This window comes from Equus caballus, chromosome 5, assembly GCF_041296265.1.
Source record: "Equus caballus isolate H_3958 breed thoroughbred chromosome 5, TB-T2T, whole genome shotgun sequence".
Lineage (NCBI taxonomy): Eukaryota > Metazoa > Chordata > Mammalia > Perissodactyla > Equidae > Equus > Equus caballus.
In genome coordinates this window covers 85,134,533-85,159,295 of record NC_091688.1, presented here as the reverse complement: position 1 = coordinate 85,159,295, position 24,763 = coordinate 85,134,533, and the positions used below count along the sequence as shown (strand labels likewise).

The window sequence follows — 24,763 nt, the reverse complement described above, 5'->3', positions numbered from 1 at the left end:
AAATTAATAAAATCATAGATTCTGTCTGGTATCACTTACCAAATTGGACTCATTAGGTGGAATATATTTCTCTGTTCCCATTCGCACAAGCCCATCATGGTAGAGAAATATTTTTAGTGGATCACACGATGTTATCAGAATATAAATTCGTAAATCAAACTTGTAACCTTCCATCAGGAACGGCTTTTCAATGTATTCTTGAACAATCAAGTGATCCTGAGATGGAAGTTTGTCACCATTTCTTATTAAAGAAATCCTAAGTTTAAAGAAAAGAATTAAAAGAATAATTTGATATGGAGTCAAGATGTTTACAAAGTTATAGATAATACTCAAGAAGAAAACAGTGGAGTGAGGAACTCCAAGGTCTGTCCCTCCACAAAAGCAATGAATAACAAAAAAAATTGTTAGAATCAACTTTTTTGCAACCCTGATAACTAACCAAAAGCTTGTGACAACCAGGGAACACAATCAAAAACATAAACAAAAAAACCACACAGCTGAATCTGTGTAAAAGAACTTTGTGGCATTTTAAGGTACTTTGGTCCCAGACCCCTACCCCCAGCTCAGCAGTGGCTTTGAGCAGCAGCCCACGTTCCCAGTACAGGTACTGGTTTTAGAGGAAGCAGAAGAGACTTTATCTTTGTGGTTGTTTGGGGATGTTTTCTGACCTGTCTGGTGAGTCCCTGAAGTGCTTCAAAGGACTTGCTTTTATTTTTCCTAATTGGGAACTCTCCCAGTGCTAAGGCAGTTACTTGGGGGGCAATTGCTGAAGACATTTCAACACAGTCCCTGCTGCCTAGGGCAACAAATAACAGTTGGGGAAAACAATGTATTATATAATATATGTTGTATAATATAATATATATAATATATAATATATTAGATATATTCTACAGATGAACTAAAATAAATTGAGGAGAAAGACTGAAGAATGAGAATTTGAGGGGAATAAGGGTTTTGAAAAGCTCGGACATTTCTGGGAATCTAGAAGGCCATAGGCATTCCCAGGGCTAGATGCTAGCTCAGGAAAGATCTGAGAAGACCCTAAGCTCCTACCTCTGGCTACCATCAGGTTCTGCACATGCAGGAAGAGAAGGCTAAGTCAGAGTTGTAAACTGCCTCGTTGAGTGCTGAAGACACGCTGCAACACACACAGTCCATCCACAAGGATTGGGAGATATTTTTGTTGTCGTTGTTCCAAGTGCCTAAGGAAATCTCTGTCCAACTTACTAGCTGACCACTGACCAAATAGAACAGGAACTTCAGAGGCCACATACAGCAAACAATATAGACTTAACAAAATCATTTCAGAAAGGTCACTAAACAAATAAACAAATACAACAAGCAAAACCCTGTAGAGGGGAAAAGAATCTGATTTCTAGATTCCTAAATAATATTCAAAATGTCCAGTTTTCAACAAAAAATTATGAGTCATACAAAGAAAAAAAGAAAGTATGGCCCATACACAGGAAAATCATCAATTAATAGAAACTATTTCTGAGGAAACCCAGACATTGGGCTTACTAGACAATCAACTATTTAAATCAACTAGTTTAAATTTGTTCAAGGAGCTAAAGGAAGCCATGTACAAAGAACTGAAGGAAACCATGAGAATGGTATCTCACCAAATAGAGAATATCAACAGAGACAGAAATTCTTTTAAAAAGGTGGGGGGCAGGGGGCGGCCCCATGGCCTAGTGGTTAAGTTCAGCATGCTCCACTTTGACAGCCTGGGTTCGGTTCTGGGGCATGGACCTATACCAGTCACTGGCAGGGTGGCCTTACTGTGGCAGTGTCCCACATAGAAAATAGAGGGAAACTGGCACAGATGTTAGCTCAGGATGAATTTTCCTGAGGAAAAAAAAAGGGGTGGTGGGGAGACCCAAACAGAAACTGTGGTGTTAAAAAGTACAACCACCAAAACAAAAAATTCACAAAAGATCTGGGAAAGCAGAAAAAGAATCAGTGAACATGAAGATAGGTCAATTGAGATTAACTAGTCTGAGCAACAGAAAGAAAAAAGAATGAAGAAAAATGAACCAAGCTTAAGAGTCCTGTGGGACACCTTCAAGAACACCAACATACATATAATGGGAGCATCAAAGGAAAAAGAGAGAAATAGGCAGAAAGAATAATTGAAGAAGTAATGGCTGAGAACTTCCCAATCTGATTAAAAATATTAACCTACATATCAAAGAAGCTCCATGAATTCTGAGTAGGATAAACTCAAAGAGATTCGCACTGAGACACATTATAATCAAACTGTCAAAGGTCAAGACAAAGAGAGAATCTTGAAAGCAGCAAGACTAAAGCGACTCATCATGCCCAAGGTTCCTCAATAAGATGAACAGATGATCTCTCACCAGAGACAATGGAGGTCAGAACAGTGAGATAATATATTCAAGGCACTGACAGAAAAAGAAAAACTGTTAACCAAGAATTCTCTGACAAAACTGTTCAAAATTGAAGGACATTCCCAGAGAAACAAAAAGTGAGAGAGTTTGTGGCTAGTCTACCTGGCCTACAAGAAACGCTAAAGAGAATCTTTCAGGCTGAAACAAAAGGACACTAGACAAGACTCAAAGCCATACAAAGAAATAAAGAACACTTGTAAAGGTGACTACAGGGGCTGGCCCCGTGGCCAAGAGGTTAAGTTCACACGCTCCGCTGCAGGCGGCCCAGTGTTTCGTTGGTTTGAATCCTGGGCGTGGACATGGCACTGCTCATCAGGCCATGCTGAGGCAGCGTCCCACATGCCACAACTAGAAGGACCCACAACGAAGAATATACAACTATGTACTGGGGGTCTTTGGGGAGAAAAAAGGAAAAAAAAAGTAAAATCTTAAAAACAAAAGGTGACTACATAGGTATATAAAAAAGTTGCTACTAGTGAAATTTAGGTTTGTAATTGCTCATTTTTCCTTTGTTATTTAAAACAAAGCTGCATAATGCAATAATTATAAATCTATGTTGATGGGCACATAATATATACAGACATAGTTTGTGACAATAACAACATAAAGGGCGGCAGAGCTATATAGGAGCAAAGTTTTCCTTACTATTGAAACTAAATTAATATTAATCCAAACTAGATGGTTATAAATTGAATGTTAATTGTAATCCCAGGGCAACCATTAAAAAAATAACTCAAAAATATATAGTAAAAGAAGTGATAAGGAAATTAAAATGGTACGCTAGAAAATATCCATTTAACACACAAGAGAGCAGAAATGGAGAAATGGAGGAATCAAACTATATAAAACATACAGAAAACAAACAACAAAATGGCAAACGTAAATCTTTCTTTACTGATAATTACATTAAATACAAATGGATTAACTTTCCAATTAAAAGACAAGATTTGGCAGAATGTATAAAAAAATGGCCCAACTATGTGCTGGCTACAAGTGATTCGTTTTAGATTGAAAGACTCAGGTTGAAAGTGAATGGATGGCAAAGATATTCTCCATGCAAACAGTAACCAAAAGAGAACTAGAGTGGCTATACTAATATCAGAAAAAATAGACTTTAAGACAAAAATTATTACAAGAGAAAAAGAAAGACACTATATAATGATTTTAAAAAGTCAACCCAGTCCTGATGGCCTAGTGGTTAAAACTCAGTGTGGTCCACTTTGGTGGCCCAGGTTCGGTTCCCAGGCATGGAACTACACCATGTATCTGTCAGTAGCCATGCTGTGGTGGCAGCTCACAAAGAACTAGGAGGATTACTACTAGAATATATACAGCTTTGTACTGGGGATTTGGGGAGGGGAAAAAAAGGGGAAGATTGGCAACAGACGTTAGCTCAGGGTGAATCTTTCCCAGGGGCAAAAAAAAAAAATTCAATGCATCAAGAAGATATAATAATTATAAACATATATCCACCTAACAACAGAGCTCCAAAATATATGAAGCAAAAACTGACAGAAGTGAAAGGAGAAACAGACAACAATAACAGTTGGAGTCTTCCATACCCCACTTTCAATAATGGATAGAATGACTAAACAGAAGACCAGCAAGGAAATAGATATATTTCACAGATGAGAGGGGTGTCCTTTAGCTACACACTACTGAATTACATGAGATAAACCCAGGCAGCACAGAAGGCTTCTCAGCTATTTTTTATACTGTTGTCAAATCAGATTATTACTTATTTATAATGTTTTAACATTAAATATAAATATTTTAACATTAAAATTGAGAAAAATGTGAGCTTCAATTATCCCCCCAAATTTTCCCCTTAATACTAACATGCAGCTAACCAACTTTACATTAAAGAATTAATAGAAAATTCCCACTAATAATACATGTTAATTTTTCAAATTATTAAACCACAGTTAATAATGTCTGATTAAATTATGAAATTAGGACTAAAGGTAAAAGAAAATTTCTTGAACAATAATTTACCTGGAAGCTACATTTCCAAATTTTTTTTCCCCACAACACTTTAAATCAAAAGATTAAAATGACTCATATGTTTTTATTAAAAGCTGCCTCAGCCACATTTTCTTTGAAAAAGTACACTGCAGAAAACTAACATAAGAAAACAAAGGAAAAAGGAATATTAAGTTGCATAATCTAGTCTCAGCTAACACATCCAGTACTTGGCATTTTAGTTTAAAATGTGTTCTACTCATTTTCAATCCAATTATTATCGCTACAGAAAGAAAAACACTTCTTTGTAAAGCAACAAAGACACATATTTTACTTAAGATTTCTAGCCATGAAAAGAGTTACTAACTCCCTTTCCAGTTCTTTCTCCAAGTCAGTTTAGCTCTACTGTAGCAACTGATTTTACTCTCCAAACTTACTCTAAAATTATTACAAAAAATGCAAATTTTATGTTTAAGACAAAATTAGCAAACATCTTCTTTTTTCTATTTTGTTGTCTCCTACTAAAGTCGTACAACCTGTTGACTTAATTTTTAAATTGAATTACTGAAGCCTGTGGGACAGGGTAAAAGGCATTCTTAAATATTTAGTTTCCAAAAAGCAGTATTTATAAATCTATTTATTATTTTTTTCATATCGGTACTCTACCATGAGCAGATGCTCACATTTATTCTTCTCCCCAACTTTTTATTTTTATATATTCCAGGTGAAAAATACCTACCCATGACCCATTGCACCATTAGCTGGTTTTACTATAAAAGTTTTCTGCTTTCTTTTTTTCTTCAGTTCTTTCATATAGTTCTGGAATTGTGTATATTCTGCAGGGAAGATCCATGTTCGAGGAACAAAGGTATAATCCAGAGGCCGAGACTTGATCATTCTGTAAATTAGAGATAATATGAAAAGTAATTCCTATCCAAACTTTTCTAAATTTTCTTTCCCTGTGACATTTACTATAAGGATTTAAATTCCCTCCATTTCTTCATTTATTGATTCATTCATTGATTTATTCAATAAATGTCTATTAAGCACCTACTACGTGCTAGGCACTATTCTAGACACTGGGAATACATCAGTGAAAAAAACACAAGAATCTCTGCCCTATATACTAACTTACATATTAGTAGGTCAGACATTTATTTGAGTGTGTACTAAGTGCTAGGCACTGGAGATACTAAGATAAACTAATATGATCTTTGCCCTAAGGAATTTACATATAGGCTATCAATTAAACAGAATGTGATAGGTGCAATAAAGGCATATAAGGCAAGGTAACACATGGAGAGAGTCATTAACTGCCTCAGGGATGGGGCTGGGCAGTAGGAAATGGTTCCCGGCCAGGTGACATTCATATTGCTTCTTTAACGATGACTTCGAGTGCTCTGGGTCACCCACAGGGGGCAGTTTTTGATCACCTTTTACTCCAGTGTTTTTTGGAGTTTACCTACTTTTCTGAGAAAACCATGTGAAGCCTCTGAATCAGAGAGGTTTTATTTATATCAACTACCTGTGCCTATACATGTGGTTTTATGGCTACAATGTATATCCTGATATTTTTGTATTTGCTACAAATCGGGCTGTCTATTTGATACAAAACTTAGAGATATTACTAGGCATAAATGTTTACTTTTGATTAATCCCAAATGTTAACCATTTTGCACATATCAATTCCCAAGAAAAATTAAGAAATTAGAAGAAGTATTTAAAAATATTACCTATGAAAGAAAATTTGTTTCAAAAAATGTCTTTTTTATAAATGTATGCAAATCTTTTATAGAGGAGCAGATACTGTCCCCAAATTAGACTAGAAAAACCTAAAATGGAGCCACAGTATATAGTATGCACAAAGGGCCTAAAATCTAAGACTAGGGTGTGGAATACATGAGCCACTTGGCTTCTACAACTGGAGGTTCACACGGTTATCCTATTTCAAGTGCTCATTCAAGAGAATCCTGTAAGAAAGTTATGTTTCCACTGTAATAAGGGAAATAATTAGTTCCATCTGTCAAATCCAGAATAAGCTAATAAGCTAAACAATGTCAGTGCAAAACAGGCTAACATCAACTGGTTTGAAACACACACACAAATCTAAAGGAAACACAATATAACAGTGCTAATGTCCTTGTTTTTGTTTCCAACACCTTTAAATGTATTTATTATATTTTATAATATGAAATTTTTTATATTTTTATGATATGAAATTAGATCAAGTTAAAGCTTTAATTAGAACAATATATTTCATTTTTTAATTTTTTTGTGAGGAAGATTGGCCCTGAGCTAACATGTGTTGCCAATCTTCCTATTTTTCCTTGAGGAAGATTGTGACTGAGCTAACATACGTGCCAGTCTTCCTCTATTCTGTATGTAGGCTGCCACCTCAGCATGGCTTGATGAGTGGTGTGTAGGTCCACGCCCAGGATCCAAACCCACAAACCCCGGGCCACCGAAGCAGAGCACGTGAACTTAACCACTATGTCAGCGGACTGGCCCCTAGAACAATATATTTTAAAACTAACCATGTCGAATTTACGAATAATACCATTCTTTCACATAGATATTTGAAAAAAATCCAAGCACACATGTATTGAGGACATATACTTTATTCCATTTAGGTAATCTAGCACAAAGCATATGATGTAAAAATGTATAGCTTTAAAAGAGAGATGCAGTCTTACTTAGGAATTTGAGAATCTAAGATAATTTCTGCTCCTAGTTCTGTCATAGATTTACCAAATGATATTAAACATGTAATTTAGTTAACTCTTTTTTTATATTACTTGGTCATCACTTTTTATCTAATAGAAGATAATTTTTTCCTTAAGGAGAATTCCAAGGATTCCATAGAATGGGAAATTGCCTATCTGCAATAGCTTAGTAATGGGTCTACATCTAACCCTCTTTCCTCTCCGACCATATAGACTTCTGTTCTCTATGAAGCAGCCAGAACGATCTTTTCAACATGCAAATCTGGTCATATTACCAACTTTATCGCCCCCTCCTCTCCATGGCATTAGGATAAGACCATAATCCTGAACATCACCCTTCAGTTGATCTCTTCCCCACACCCCATCAATCTCTCTGTGCTCCAGCTACATTTGGCCTTAGTTCAGTATCTTGATTACTCATGCTTTCTACTATCACATGACCTCAGCGCATGCTATCTTTCTGCCCAGAAAGCTGTTACCTACCATCTTCACCAGCAAACTCCCACTCATCATTCATAGTTCAGCTTTCACATCACTGCCCTTCCTCAGGGAAATTCTCCAATGCCTTCCTAAGTTAGAAGTCCTTCACTATGCACTGATTTAGAACTATGTACCTCTACTTCACAGCACTTTTCACAGTTGCAATGCAAAGTTGTAAAAGCCTTAAGTCTGCTTTTGATCACTTCATGTGCCCAGAGCCCAGCACAGTGCCTGGCATATAATAGATATTGAATAAATATGTGTTACATAAAAATAAAAAACTTAAATGAAACACACGGCCAAAACTTCACAGAGATAATTCCCTTTCTCTAAAGTCCATCTTCCCAGAATCCCTATGCTAGTAAATCACACCACCTACACTATATCCTAAGCCAGAAACCCAGGAGGCTTCCTGGAGACTTCTCTCCTCCTCCCTTCAATTCTTACACCATAGCAGTCTTCAAGTCCTATCAATTCTAGCTGCTTCATATCTTTCAGGTTTATTTCCTCTGCCCCATTCCCACTCTCTCTGTTTTGGTTTATTAGATGCTCATTACTTCTCACCCAGATGTTGACAACCATCTCCTCTAGGACTTTCTCCTTCTAAACCTACATTCACTGAATCCATTATCTACAATACCACCAAGATCACCTAAAACATATTATTTCTCCACTTAAACTCATTAAATAACTCATTTCTCTCAGGATAAAGAGAAATGTCTGTTGAGCAGTTAAAGAGATTAAAGAATCAATGATTAAATAAAAGATAATAACATGGCGTACACAGCCTGGCCTTTGCATTTACCTCTAGTATCATACCCATCACCCCTCATCACCGTAAAAACTGCCTAAACTTCCCCAAACATCTCATGTTGCTTTGTCTCCATATATTTTTCTCTCACCCTTGTCTTTGCCTACAATCTCCTTGCCTTCTTCTCAAATGGAGAACTCCTATACACTTTTCAATATCCATCTCATACTTTGACCTCGAGAAAGCCTTCTCTGTCCTCCCAAAAATGATCTCTCCCACCATCTTTGTCACCACCATACATTGACCATTCTCATGTGGCACCAATAAACCACATTGTACGTATCAGTCTCTCTCCCTTACTAAAATGTGAGTTCCACGTAGGCACTAGGCCTTAGTTATCTTGTTTACTTCAAAGTTAGCAGTCTCTCGGGCATATAGTAGACAGGGAAAAAATATTTGTTGAGTGAATGCATGTACAAACTTACACATGGACATATACTGATATTTCTTTAATTACACACACAAGTTGACTAACCTTTCTCTGTGAAAGAGTTCTCTTTTTAAAAAATTTCTCAATTTACCACTCAACTTTCTTAACCTAAAAAATATCTAATCAACAGAAATATAAAGTGCATAAATTCTGCAGTTAACTCAGTATAACACTTGAGTACGTGTTAACAGTTTTTCCCATGAAAGCAGATTATTACTCGAAATAGTCGTCTCAGAGATAAATATATGTGTATGTATGTCCCTGAGTGGGCATATATGCATGTCTATGTGTATGTGTGTGCATGTACGTACCTACTACAGTGCCAGGCACACATGAGATGCTCAATAACCAGTATATGAACACACATACACACGGCATATAATGCAACAAATAAGTTTCCTGCAAGGTTTAACTGAAAATCAATAAATTTATATTGAATATCATATACAGATAACCTCTTAGATTTAAAAGAAAAACTTATGTTGCTAGAGAGACAGAAAGTTGCAGTAAAAAGAACCCTGAGATTCTGGAGAACAGTATTCTGCTGCATCTCTGCTAGTCACTATTTGTTTGACTTTGTGCAAGATCTTCATGTCTCTGACCCTCGGTTACCTCCTCTGCAAAGGGGAAGAATAGAACCAGTGAACTTTTAAGACCCTTCTGGCTCTAAAATTCTCTCTCTTCATCAAAATATCATTTCAAATCAATGTAATCTTGTGAAAGATAGCACTATAATACTCAAAATGTAAACTTCCAACAGGTCTTCTCTATTACAAGAAAATGAAGATTACTTGGTCATATTTCTTGCTAAGAAATCCTTCCTACAGATCTCTCCCATTCCTGGAAAATGGTTGATCCTCTGGAAAATAAAAAGGTAAACATTAATATTCTCATTGACTTGAGAAATATATTCATTTATACTATAATACGGTTATATGGTATAATACAGTATTACAGTTATAACCATCCTTTGAGTTTAATGTTTAATAAACTGACAATTATTAATGTAAAAATATTTAAAATTAAATGACCTTCAATGAATTTCTGGAATTAAGGAATCTATGGTAATCAGAGAATAAAATTGCAAAATTTTAAAGAAATCAGAAAATGGTGTTTACTTAGACATTAAAGTTATATTCTTCTGTGTTGAGTAACTGATAATTCAATGTCCAAATCATTTTGGGTATTCCAGATTTACTACATTCATACAGATAAGCACTCTAGAAAGACTGATGAAAATGAACTTATTTGTTGCCTGTAGTCAATTTTGTATCACCCTCTACACTAACAGATGAAGAAGAACTATACAAAATATCAATTGTCTAAAATTCCATGTATTTGGCTTTTTAGTTTCAGCTTTTTATTTTTTTAATGTAAGTTTGTATTACCTTCTAAAAATAAATAATGAAGCCAGACTACACAAAGCCAACATTACAAGGTATTTCCACACCCTGATCTCTCTCCGCAATCTATTGCATATCACTCATCTTTAAGTATAATGCAAAGCACCAGCCCAGGAAGCATTTTCTTTTAAAAATCCTTCCTCAACGATGGAAGGAGGTCAAAAGCTAAATTTGAAAAGATGCAGCCTTCACAGAAATAGTCAGTACAACTAGACAGCAACAAAACAGGCTATTCAGGTAAGTTAGAACTGAAATTTAATATTTCAACATATTAAGAACCCTATCTAAAGAAAATTATAATGGAGTTCATACAACTTTCCGAACGACCAATAACTGGTCCTGATTAATTTCCCACCTGGTAATTTTGCAGCTCTGCAATCTTCTCCTGCTGAACCGCAGAATCACACCATATGAGGTTACTTGTTTCATCCTCATCCGGAGTTTTCATAAATCCCATTTCATCTATTACTAAACGGACTGCAAGGAAACAGTTAATTTAAACCAAAATTAACATAATTCTGAAATACATTCATTGTGGAAACGTTTTCTGATATATATAAATGCCAGCTCACAGTATTTCATTTGTAAAATACACATTAGTTATAGGATAACCGTATTTTTAGTTTCACCAATTTATCTAGGGCCAGATTACACTCAATAGTAACTAACAACTGTTTTTAGGTTACACTGAAAATCCTTAGCTTCAATCCTCTGAGATTTAACAGGTACACAACACTGCTAAAGAGTTTAGTCATTATTCATAGCAACAAACATACACACAGCTGAGACAACATTTTTACTCAGGAAAATGTGCTTTCATGGCTTTTTTGTGACCTTGGTCTAGGTACAAAAGGGAAAAAGTAAAAATAGCCCCTGATCATCAGACCTATCCTATACTTTCCACCTCCCTAGTTCAAATTATTTTTAGCAGTTAAAACCGAGTCAGCTATGTTGACTCAGGATATGAAATAATGCAGCAGAATTCACGGCGGAGATTTGGAAAATGGCCCTTCCATCTGCTCCCAACACTCCAATCCCATTGAAAAATTTATGCTCAGAGGAAAGCTTGTTTTTTAGTACCAACTATTTATATGCTCCTCTCTAACTTGGATATCACAATTAACATATTGATATTTTTGTTCCAATGAATTTCAAGTTTAAAATAAATATAGCAAATACTTAGGATAAATTTTGGGTTCCAAAAGAATTCTGAGTCTTAACAGAATGGTGTTACTACACAGCAGTGCTTCAATAATTTATTTTTAAATGTTTTCCTTTTACTGGTACCCTATATATGAGCAGAAATGGTAAAAATGGATCAACTGTCTGAACTTGTCTTAAGAGTGAAACTGATGACCAGGCACCTGTTGGTCTCAAGTCCTGGGGACTCTTGACTGCTTTTTGGCTGAGGAGAAATAAAGGGCTTTTTATGCAACAGTGCCTAGAACACAAGCATAAAAGGAGAGGACGGTGATTGGAGATAGACGAGGTTGGGAAGGGGATTTTTGAGTTGAAGTAACTGTTTTCCGTGAGAACCTTAGTAAAACTGGGCGCTGTTCTGAAGGCCCTGGTGGCAATGTACAAGAGTTGGGGAAAGGGCTGTTCCTCTCTTGTCTGCCACAGACCACCACGTAGCTTTGGCATCCTAAGGGCTCAGGAGCAGCTGTGCCTTCCAGAGCTCATAGGAAGGGCAAGGGCAATAGTGACACAGCCTTGAAGAATCCTTTCACTGGCTTAGAAGCAGAGAACCATGATGAGGCCAGAACAGCAGGTCAGGAGCAGACCTGTTCCTGAGTCCACGAGAGACATTGTCTGGGGCCTCTCAGAAATAACTGGAAAGATCTTGAGCGAAACAGAACTAGCGGCCATCATGGAGGGAGGAAGTGTAATGAGTTACTAAAACATGGGTATTAATGTATTCGTGGGCCAGTGAGGCTGGGAACAATCAGGTTACATAACTATGGTGGAAAAGATCCATTCTTTCTTTAGAGTCACAAAATCAAATTTGTAAGGTCAGTCACATATAAATCTTTTATTATGAAATTCAAAGCTTGGAGAGCTGACAACGTTAAACTTCAGAGAAAAACACAATGTAAGGTATTAAACTGTCACTTTTTTCAGCTAAGCTATTTAATCACATTTTTGTTAGAACTGAAATTTTAGAAATCAATTGGTATCTTTTTAAAGATACTTCCTCCACCACATAGAAAAGAAATTCCTTTAATGTGTTAGTTCCAAATAATAGGTTGTTGACAGCTAAACCCTAAATCCATGCTTTTAAATGTTGGTCTTTTAGGAGTTCTCTTTTAAAAGAGAGATGAAATAATTGCCCCATATTGAATTTCTACCAAACCAAACTCTCTATTGGTAAAATAGAGATAACCACACTAACAATTTTTCTCACGTTTCCCTTTGCAAACTTACATATCCCCTTCTCCAATCTTTCTTTTTTTTTTTTTAAAGAAATCTGTCGTTCTTTTTTTTTTTTTTTTTTGTAAGATTTTTTTTTATCCCCAAAGCCCCCCCGGTACATAGTTGTATATTTCTCCTTGTGGGTTCTTCTAGTTGTGGCATGTGGGACGCTGCCTCAGCGTGGTCTGACGAGCAGTGTCATGTCCGCGCCCAGGATTCGAACCAACGAAACACTGGGCCGCCTGCAGCGGAGCGCGCGAACTTAACCACTCGGCCACGGGGCCAGCCCCTCTCCAATCTTTCTTGTCCCCATTTAATGAAAACTACCAAAAATATATTCCTCACAAATCTGCCTTACCTTTTTTTTTTGCCTTGACCCACAGAACTTTCAGAGGCTGTTCAGGAGTTTTAAAAACAGGAACCCACGCAATGACTCTGAATTTTGATACAGAAGACACCTTAACAGTCCTCATTTTAAATTTTATATTTTATTTAGGCAGCATGATATCGTGAAAAGAACCGTGAATTTAGCACCAAATTAATTCAGGTTCAAGTTCCACTTTTGCCATCTGTGTGACCTTGGTTACGTGGCTCTCACTGAGCTTCAGTTTCTTCAACTCTGCCATAGGGGAATTATAAAAATAATAATGTGAAATTTCATAATGTATTAATTGTAGGACTACTTTGGGAATGTACTTCACTATTCCACAACATGTCTACCTGAGGAAATATGAGAGAAATTTCTCTCAAGATGCAGGAATAGAAAAAGTCATACATTTCCTTTGAATAACCAGTATGATTTTATCTTCTGGACACTGTACATTCTAAAATTGGTAATGTTTCAATATTTGCTGGGGTGGCTAGGAAGCTCTGAATCAAATCCATGCCCATCTCTAACTAGAGAGCATCTCATGGAACGTATTTTGTATTCTCATCAGCCACAAGATTCATCTTATTTTACTATCTTTATTTTTCCTTATTTATTTTCTTATGGCTTTTAGCCACTTCAAATTCACTATGAGAGTGAGGAAACACAGGGGAAAAGGGAGCAAGGGAGTAATGCAGCCTATTTCAAAGGGTTATTTGGAAGATTAAATGAGGTAATGCATGTGAAAACATTTAGTCAAGGGTAATAAAAAGGATTAATATGAAAACTAGTAGTGGCCAAAGTATTCTACGTGAGCAAACAGGCAATGCCAGGGCAAAAACACTAGTGTCCTGCAGATGGCCTGGTTATCTTTCCATTAGATAATTCAGCCTGTCAAGGGAGCAGTAATCAAATTACAAGAAGTTAGCTGCTGCATATCACTAGGTTAAGTGAGAGAAAAGCAAGGTAGCGCTTTCTCCCTGACACATGGCCTATTCTCTTTCCCTCCCCTGTACTTAGCTCCATATTCTCCCAGCAGTCCCTGATCCAAGACTCCAAGCCTGATCTAGCCAGAAATTTTGCTAAACCCCACTGAGCAGGGCTCAGCAAAGAGGTAGGGAATCAGTATGAAGAATGCTAATGCACCTTGAGCCCGGGGGAAAACTTCCTGCAAAAGCGAGAGGGAGAGTGTTGCACTTGAACACTCTCCTTTAGATCCAGGTTCCTTAGGAACCCCACCAGAACCTTCAAAACAAAGGAGAGGGTAAGTGAACGCCACCCATCAATCACATTTATAGTGGTCACCTTACTCTTCTTTTTTCACTCTAGAAAATATGCTACAAGTAAACCCTGAACCTCTCACATCGCACCCTCCCACTCTAACTTGCTTAAAGTTTTCTCCTCTGAGGAACCCTTGTTGGAATAGCATATTGGGGGATCTCAATTCCAATCAAATATTCCATTAATTGCTGATGAACTTTCATGAATTACTATACATGGAAATGAGACTCTCAAGATGAAAAAGGGTAAGAATAATCAACATCCTTGAGGGTCATATGATTTTTACACAACTCTTTTAATACAAAATTATTAAGAAAAAGAAGAAGATTGTTTGAGTACTTATAGTATTCGTAATGAGTTTTGCAATGCTGAGCAAAAGCATCTTAACTTAAAGCAATTAATTCTTCTGCAGATACTGCTTACACATAAAAACTAGAATTCCGTTAATAAAAAGCAACAGCATCATCAAAAGAATTCTTTAAAGCAGAGAGAGAAATATGGTTTTATTCTGTTTTTTAAGTCAGACTCTCATTATTTAATAAAAATCTCAAATTTTGCACTTTTCATTTTACATTTAACATTTTGATGTTTAAAAAATTATTTACAAAATAATGAATGTTACAGATTAAAGAGAATTTTAGCCCCAAGTGAAAAATGCATTAGAACCATACAATTTTCCTAAGCACATCTATATTTAAAGATTAGAGTTAGAACCATTGGGTTTTAATGTTCATGTTATTTTATACTTGATTTAAAAATTATGTATTAATCAAAATCATATATATTTAATCCTAGCCCATTAATAACTAAACCTTTTAGCTTACGTTGATGTTCTATTTTATTACTGACATGTTAAATATCTCATAAAAAGGAAAATTTTATAGAAGGCATTTAAAAATCCATTACAGGGGCCGACCCCGTGGCCAAGTGGTTAAGTCCGCACACTCCACTCTGGCAGCCGAGGGTTTCACTGGTTCGGATCCTGGGTGCAGACACCACTCATCAGGCCATGCTGAGGTGGCATCCCACATAGAACAACCAGAAGGACCTACGACTGGAATATACAACTATGTACTGGGGGGCTTTGGCAAGAAGAAGAAGAAGAAGGAAAAAAAAAAAGATTGGCAATAGATGTTAGCTCAGGTACCAATCTTAAAAAAAACAAAAAAACCCATTACATAAAAGATAACTCTCTCTCTGAATTTCTACATTGTTTTCAACATCAAACTAGTTTTCCAACAATTATGACAATCTCATGACTCAGGAGACCTACCAATTTCGAACTTTGTCCCAGCAACATTGGCAGTAATGGTTCCCTTCTTTTTCTTCTTTCTGATTTTCCTTTTCATGGTGCTTTGATAAGGCAATTCTGTATTCAGATCCAAGGGAGAGGGTCCCTGAATAACTTTAAAAGAAATATAAGCCAACCAAATATCACCGAAATAACAAAAATTCCATACCAGAGAACACAAATGCCCCCCACCAGCAAAGTAAAATTATAATCTCTGTTTCTTTAAGAGCCCCCCATTAATTTTTAATTCTTAAAAAAAAATTAGCAGCAATGGTCTATAATACACCCATATTGTGTAACGTGATTAAATCAACCTGCTTACCTCTTTCTTGAGGCAGAGATGGCATGATTGCCTGTGCCGAGGAGCAAGTGGCGTGTGCTCGGCACCAAGCTCTCAGGAAAGCTGGAAGGCCGGCATCAGGCTAAGTAGGATGAGGCTCCAGATCTCTGGACGTTCCTATCATATTATCTTGGTGGAATTCTCAGATTTCAGCACACAAGTTATGGGACAAGAGAGTACCTGTAGGGATTTTAAAACAAAGTTATTTAGAAAACAACTTTTATGAAGTTTTTTTGATATATGCCAATACTACTCTTTTTAAAAATCAAGCAAAGGTGAAAGTTAATGTATTCAATCAACAAATATTTGCTAATTTATTAAACTTTATGCAAAATGCCAAGTGATAGTTTCCAGTCCTAAAAAGTGCAGTCTACAGGAGGTTTTATATGTCACACTTCATATTAACATCCAATAAATAACATGCCATATACAAACAAAACAACAATATTCACTATAATTTATTGAACACTTACTATCTTAGGTCACTACACCACTTAATCTTTCAACAAAACTATGAGGTAGAAGCTTTCATCCCCATATTACAGATAAGTAAATTGAGCTCAGAAAGGACAAATCTTTACAGAGAAAGAATGCAACAAAGTGGAGACTAAAATTAAAATTTCTCTGATGTAAGCCACTGCCCTTACCCAGAAGCCCACACAACCTTCACCCCAGTGCCGGAACCCTGGCAGCAGCTCTGCCTTAAATAGAAACAGAGAAGGAAGTGCCCGGGGTGGGGCGGTCACATGTTGACAGAATGCAGAGAACAGTGATTCCTTTTTGGGCGGTGGGGGCCCACTTCATAAAGCAGACCACATTTGAAATACGCCTTTAAAAATGAGAAGAATTTTGAAAGCAGAAAACAGGAGGAGTCATTACTATGACGATCTTATTTGAGCACAAAGAGGAATACAATAAACACTTTTAAATGAATAAAATAATTTGATTTGGCTACACCCCAACATGGCCCATATTACACTTTGCTTATATTTTCATTGTGTATGTATGAACCTAGGTATTTATGCCCTGACTACACTATACTGTCCAGTCTATACTATCAACTTTCTAATCTCTCCTTTCAAAGAAGCTTTGAGTTCTTGTAAAATGTCTCTAAACACAAGGAAAACTATAAAACCTATCATGATAAACAACAGTATGATATCAACGCCCTTGTCAGGAGATTATCAGGTTTATCAGAAATTCAGAAAGATTCAGAAATTCAGCTACATAAAATGCGACTCATATACATTACCTCAGGAGTCATTATTAAAGAAAATTTAGAACTTAATTTGTTCTCAGGTATCATTTTTACCAGAATAATTCTCTAGAATAATTCAATATCAAAACTAGGGAACTATTATCTATTACAGACCAACTGTGGGCAGGCACTGTGTTAAGAATCTAAGATATTTTACCTCATTAACAAACCTGGAACTTAGACATCATTTCCCCCAATTCTCCACATGGAAGCTAAGGATCAAAAAGTTAAATAAATCAAGGTAACACAGCTTATAAATAGAAAAGCTAGGCTTTGAACCCAATTCTGTCTGATTATCTATTCTATTCACTGAGCCCCGCTATTTTCAGACACCAGGCTGAATAGATGTAAAAGAAGTCTGAAACCCTACTGCAGTGCATACTGCAAGGGACGGGTGTATTCTGGGAATTTACACTACTTCACACCAAACAGTGAAATCACAGTAAACATCCCTAACCTGATCTCAGCTCCCAATTCCAAACTGGAAACAGACTAGATCACTTTTCAGAATAAAAGAAAGGAGTAGTCTAAAGTTCAGTTTGATTTCTTTCTGGAAGTTCTCTGACACCTCAGGAGGTAACTGTTTGAGTTTACAAGTCCTTGTCCAACATCTTGTTACTGGAGTAAACAAAGATCCTCTTATGGTAACAGAGTACTTATTACATTGAAAGTAGGTGACAAAGTCAGTAGGAGGTTGAGAAGAAAGTTTGCCTAACTACACTAACAATAAATTAGCAATTGTTGTAGGCTGTAAAAACAGATTTGTTAACTTCTGACTTTAAAAATGAGCCAAATGACTTCGATTTGTATAGAACTCAAAACAAGAACTGTTATCCCTTCCCCCAACCACACAGGAATTTAAAGGCCTTAAAATTATTCTATCCATATACATGCTTTACTTAATTCACTGATGGTTTGGTGAATAACAATAAAAGGCTTTAACAAACTCAAGGACTTCATTCTGCCATCTCAATTCTAATCACTTCACTTTATTCTAAGCAAGAGATTTGAGATGACAGATTGATCACACCACTCAGATGAGCCATGGTTACCTACTTTCCCAAAGCAGAAAGCATGCTTCAGTTACCTCTGAGATACTTTAAGCCAATGGTTTCGTTTTGCAGCAAAGTACAGTCAGCTGAGGAGCTTCTGAAAATCCTGGTGCCCAGGTCTCACCTCAGACCCAGGTATCAGCATTTTTAAAGCTCTCCAAATGATTCTAGTGTGCAGCCAAGATTACGACCTCTGCTGTTGCCTGAGAATGGCACTGAAGCAGATAATAGTTCATTACAACATATACATGTAAAATTGTAAGAAAAAAGTAAAACAAGAAGACTCTTATAAGTGTATAAAAAAGGTAAAAATCATCTATGAAAATCCTCATATCTAGTTCAACTAAACAAATTGGGAAAAATGAATTAGGATAGCAGCAGAAATTAATTTCTAAGACAAGGAACAATTTTATTTCGCAAATAAAGAAGCCACTTTCAAAAGGAATCAGTTTTCCAAAATTTCAAGCAAATGGTAACCTTTAATGCAGAACTTCAGTGCTAACCATGCGAAAAAATAGATACACAAGATTGAAACAACAAAAAGTAATTCCAGTGCCTTTGTGCTGGAGCACCCTTTCTTCCCAGTGAATTTCTACCGTCACTTAAAATCCAGATAAATTTCCACTTTTTCCTTAAAGCTTCCTCTGATCATGTCCAAAGAAATTCATTTCTCCCTCTTCCCGTCTATCACAGAGATTGTTATTTGTACCCCTATCACATCACCAACCACAAACCAAGAAGGTAGGCTCTGTGAAAACAGTGGTTTTCTTCTATCTTGTTCACTCCTCCAGTCCCAGAGCCTAGAACAGTGCCGAACACAGCGCTCAATAAGCTCTTGTTCATGAACTTAAAAATCAATCAATTAATTAACAACTGCTGGGAGTAAGGAGAGGCGGTCACGGAGCTCTGAGAAGCAAATACACATCATTTACAATATATTACTTTTACATTTTAAGTAAAAAAAGCAAAGTACATAACAGTTGACATTTGGGTATAATAACAGAAGAACATACGGAATGAAAGCACAGAGTGGCGGTGGCCAGTTGTGGCTGGGGGCAGAGCGAAGGGAGACTTACTTTTATGTACACCTTTTAGTACTCCGTGCATGTGTTACCTATTCAAAAACTTAAATACATGTGATAAAAGTTTGTGTCGACATTATCATAGTGATAACAAAACCATCAAATTTTGTATTTCACGTAGAAGAAAATATGTATTAGATGAAAGTATAATACGGGAGAAAGAGCACTGAACATGAAGTCAATTCGAATTCTTATCCTTTACTCCATCACTTACCAGACAGATGACTTAATTTCTTAATATGCAAAAGGAAGGAATTGATTCTTTCCAGCTCTACAGTCTAAAATGCCAACCAATGAGGATAGCATTGTTGATATTTTTGATGACAACAAGATGAAGACAAAACACCTTTTGTGTAAATAACACAAAGGGAACTCAGACCTTTCCAAATAACCCGTAAAAACCCATGCCCAGGTGAATGCTATACACGGGCTTTTTGTATTGTGTATTTGTATTTGTGAAGTTTAGCTTACCATAGATTACAAAAATAACCTGACAAAGGCCAGTGGGAACCAAATTTAGGGTTAAATTGAAAATATGTAAAATACTACTAAATAAAAATGTAATAAAAGCTGTTTTATGGTGAGGAGGGGAAGGAGAAAGGAACCAACATAAACCAGTACCTACTGTGTACTAAACACTTTCACTTAACTTTGAGTGTATTTGGACCACCCAGTAACTGCTCCCGTACATTTTATTCCAATTTTACATATGGGAAATTTAGACTCCGTGGTTAAGGAACTTGCCCAAAGTCACACCTAACAGGTAAGAAGGAAGTAGTTTGTCTCTAAAGTCTGTGTCCTTTCCCACTTTTTGTAATACCTTCAAAATTCAGTCTTTAAACATGACATATTGAAGATTTCACCAAGAAGCTTAATTCTGCTTGACTGGAACTATTTTAAAAGCTAGGGAAGGAGAGCAAGAGAATCACATTGTGGTTTAAAATGTCTCAACCACATTTTAGGTTGAGATCACAAAGTTGCCTCAGATTGAATCTCCCTTCTTGGAACACCTAGGCACCTATCGCATCCAGACGGCCTTCCTGAATGTTCTGCGGTTCCACAAACACTGCTATGTACCAGGCACTGTTCTCAGTGAACAAAATGGATAAAAACTTTTTTTCTTTGTGGTGCTTGCACTCTAGTGGGGGAAAGACAAACAATAACAATAAACATACTAAATAAACTAAAGAAAATGCTAAGTACTATGGGGAAAAAAACAGAGCTAGTTAAGAAATCAGGAATGTGGGGGGAAAGGAAAGAGAAGGGTTGCAATTTTGAATATTGTACTCAAATAGCCCTCATAGGGAGGTGATATTTCAAGGAGGGTAATGACTTATACAAGAGAAGCTGATAAAAATGTGACACATATGTGCACATATGGGCATGTAAGCATGTGTGGATGGGAACATGTGTGATGGGGAGGGAATGTGGAAATGTAAGACTTTCTGTGATACTGAACAATCTTTAAGCCCTCCAACAAGGTTCTTCTTCCTAAATCCAGATTTTCCTATGCATTTATTTTCTACTTGATTTTTAAATTACTATTTTCACACTAACAAGGAGAACAAACATGTTTTACAACATCTGCTAACTAGTTTTATATACTTTTGATAGTCTATCACTTTTCTGAAGGCGGGACAGGGACATCCCAAGCCCTCCCTCCACCTTGTTTCCCCAGTGCTGATATTAGATTTTTATACACTCCTGATGACTCTGGGTCTTGGCTCCTAGCATCATAGTTTTCGGCATCTAGCTCACCCCCACCCAACTTTCATATTTGCTATCCTATTGTATGACTTTTCAGTTCTCAAAACCCATCAAAAAAAAGCTTCATTAGTCAGGACAGGCCAAATATTATTGCAACAATAAACAACTTCCAAATCTCAGGAGCTTAAAACAACTAAGGTCTATTTCTTGATTGTGCTACATATCAACTGAAGACTGGCCAGGGGTGCTCCTCGTATCAGTCACCAAGGAAGCCAAGCTGTCAGAGCAGCCATCATCTAACAATAACCAGTCACTGTGCCAGAGGGAAAGAGAGTTTTGGAGGATCTCATGCAGGCAACTAATGATATACAAAATTTCTGTTCACAATTCAGTGGCCTAAAGCAAGCACATGACAGCAGCCAACAAGAGTTAGGAAAAGCAATCATATCATATGACCAATAGGAAAAAAACGCCAGTAACACTAACAACCATCACAGACTCCAACCTTGATTACTCCCTATTTGAACCTGGCTACCCACTCCTACATACTATTTTCTAGTTCTCCATAGCTCCACTTTATAGTATTCTCCCCTGGCTAGAAAAAAATAGCTGAGACTCTGCACTGGCTCCAGTCTACTTCTTAGCTTTACACACAGGATAACTAAACTTCTCCATCCTCAGCTGCTATAAACTGAAACAATAGGATGAGGAAGAGGAATAAGACAAGGAGAAAGATGAAGAGAAGGATGGGGTTGATAGAGTCACTTATGTAAAACATACTATGTGGTAGGCACTCTTACGGATTTTTACATATAAAACTCTGATCTTCACAAGGTCTCTTGTTATTCTCAGCCCCCTAGACAGTTGTTTAAAGAGGTATAATGAACAGGACATCAAAACACAGGGTTCGGATCCTGGGCGCGGACATGGCACCGCTCGTCAGGCCACGTTGAGGAGGCGTCCCACATCCCACATCCCACATCCCACAACTAGAAGGACCTGCAACTAAGATATACAATTGTGTGCGGGGGCGGGGGCGGGGGCGGGCGGTTGGGAAATAAAGCAGGGAAAAAAAAAAGATTGGCAACAGTTGTTAGCCCAGGTGCCAATCCTTAAAAAAAAGTTTGAGAACCAGTGGACCAGAGGGCCAAGGGTCAGTGGCACGTGCAATCTCCAAGTACGTGGGGGACACGACTATTGAAGTCTATTCCCCGCTCGTTGGTCTTTTGAAACAGAGCCATGTGGATCACTTAGTAATTACCTGACAAGCAACAAATGAAGGAGAGAGCATTTGCCAAGCAGGGCTCTGAGCTGCCGGAAAGGAAGACATTTTCTACAAAAGATCTCATTTGCTACTGCAAAACCTAAGTGAGGTTTTCCTAATCTAGAAAGTTTATATACACCCCCTATTTGAGCCCAAACCAGCTACCAATGCTGACCAACCACGACATTCATTTCAAATATAAGCAATCTACCCAAAATCATTAAACATATGAGAATTAACAACCACCACAAAGATTAATCATACATCCTCTACTCCCAAGTACTGGGCCAGGAGCATGGGAGCTTGGTCTGAAAGGGTCAGGGATAGCTGAAAAATGCAGGGAGAGGAAACGCAAATAAACATCAACAAGAAAGCAAATACACTGTGGTACACTCATACCATGAAAGTACCATACACAATGAAAATAAATGCACTGGGGCTACATGATGAGTCACACAAACAGCGCAGATGAAACAAAGTCGAGGCATACATACAGTAGTATATTATTTACATAGAGTTTAAAATTATGTAAAACAAGGATATATGATATACAGTGAGGTAGAGATATTGATATATAGCTACAGACCTCTTAGGAATTCATACATATGGAATAAAAGTGTAAAGAACTACACAGGAATGATAAACACCAAGTCCAATACCTCTTGAGAGAAAGGGGGAGGAAGCAATAGCCTCTCCTGTTCTACAGAGAGTGAGCACCTGTGTTCTCATACATACCAAGACGAAATTTTTAATATAAAGAATGAATACACCTTTATCATGTTTTAGCCTTTTGAAATAATAGGCAGAAGTAAAATAGCCAAAGCAATTCTGCTTGAACCATTGTATGTCTCCTTGGGACTACTGTGTTCTAAGTCACACTGTCAGAAATTCAGGTCCAATCCTGACTCAGAAGCAACGTGGAGTCACTGAAGGACATAAAGAGGAGTAACGTAACTCCAATTTCTTTTTGCTAGATTACACCAGCAGTTATTGTGGGGGCTGGATGGGAGAGAGGCAGCAGTGGAGACAGGCGGTCTTAAGAGGGTGTTGCAAAAGTCCAGGAGAGAGACGGTAAAAGCTTGATCACGAGCAGAAGCAACACACACAAGGACAAAGAATCTCGCGACTACAGAATCGCAGCAGAAGTTGGTGATCAAGAAGGGAAAAGTAATCTCAGATGACTTGCAGATTTCTGGCCTAGGAGAGCTGGGTAGAGAAGATGGCACTATTCATCAAAAGAAGGCAGAGCCGCTTTGACGGGTACGATGATTCCAGTTTTCTATTTGCAGAAAACCATAAATGGAAAAAAGTAGAAAATAAGATAAGGGAATTAATGATTAACTGAAGATAAGAAAAACTTCTACTTTTATAAATAAGGTGCTTTCAGTTAAACTCTAAGCATCACTGCTCCAATTTCTATCCTGTCTGCCAAGAAATGACAATAGATTTTCAAAATGCCCAGCTGCCTGACTGGTGAACAAGTGACATCACGCAAACAAAGGTCATCACAAGAATACATCGGCACCACTCAGCGTGTGCACAAATTAAAAGGGTTTTCAGAGAAGCTACTTACTCCCTGAACATAGAAACTTTTGTCTCCCTTTCTCAGACTGGGTATATTCTCAAAAGCTAGATCTGTAGTGTGTTCTAGACCTAAAAACACCATTTGATCAACTGCTAAAAACCTGATAGGGAGCCAAGTGTGACATTATATAAGAATAAACAGAAAAACTATTTATTCACTCTAGGAACAATCAATATTGACCTTAACAGTAGCTTTCACTAAAATACTGCTGATTTGTTTTGCAAATTGCCTTAGCCTGCTTAGTATTTGTTCAATCTTTATGGTCAAATTACAGCATACAACAACAAAATGTCCACTAAGCTCTGTGGAATGTCTTGTCTTTGGAATTTACCCTAAAATGCCATGAAAAAGTAGAGATTGATAAACAGGTAATGATAACACAGCATATCTTGAAGGAATTCTTCCCTTATTAAATAGTTGTATTTCCAGAACTTAGGATAAGAAAAAGGCAAAAAGCTCACTCAATAAATGCTGAACTAAAGTTCAAAGCAAGTCACAGCTATAATTCAGTTATTAAAGCGACAGAAGACAAGGTGATTTTATAGTGTAGCCATCAAATGCGTAAGCAGAGTTAAAAGCCCCTCGGGGTACATTTCTCCTGGAAGATAATATTGCAGTTCTACATAATTCTCCAGTAGCCTAAAATAAAGTCTCCCTTGCTCCCCAGGAATAACACGTTATCAATTAACTTTTGCACGTATCACTCACTTTTGTAAATCCATTTGCCTCCTCTCACTCCCACACCCTGCAAAGAACTGTACCAAATCTAAGACAGTTGACCTCACATCCTCAAAACACCCGAGCGATGCTTGATTATACAACAACTTCTCTTGTTCTAAGCTATGGAGTTGGAATTGACCGTCCTTTGGACCCAGCTCTCCCTAACTTTCAGTATCCTAGA

At 37.1% G+C, this 24,763-nt stretch overlaps 1 protein-coding gene across 10 annotated transcripts in view; it reads right to left on the bottom strand.

Annotated features, from left to right (window-relative positions):
• TTLL7 (tubulin tyrosine ligase like 7) overlaps positions 1-24,763 on the bottom strand; it is a 134,075-nt gene that overhangs the window by 76,002 nt on the left and 33,310 nt on the right. For 3 of the 10 annotated variants that reach the window (XR_011438854.1, XM_005610468.4, XM_001497543.7), the window contains exons 2-7: positions 15,897-16,094; positions 15,557-15,688; positions 10,579-10,700; positions 9,612-9,679; positions 5,116-5,274; positions 40-256 (exon numbers count right to left, since the gene is read on the bottom strand). Coding sequence is in view for 9 of the 10 variants with exons in the window: in XM_005610468.4 (XP_005610525.2) it covers positions 40-256; positions 5,116-5,274; positions 9,612-9,679; positions 10,579-10,700; positions 15,557-15,688; positions 15,897-15,921 (723 nt within the window). In the remaining variant the exon portion in view is untranslated. Of the gene's footprint in view, positions 1-39; positions 257-5,115; positions 5,275-9,611; positions 9,680-10,578; positions 10,701-15,556; positions 15,689-15,896; positions 16,095-16,561; positions 19,779-24,763 lie in introns of those variants that run through there. The other 7 variants (XM_070267417.1, XM_070267421.1, XM_005610470.4 and 4 more) reach the window with 5 other exon arrangements.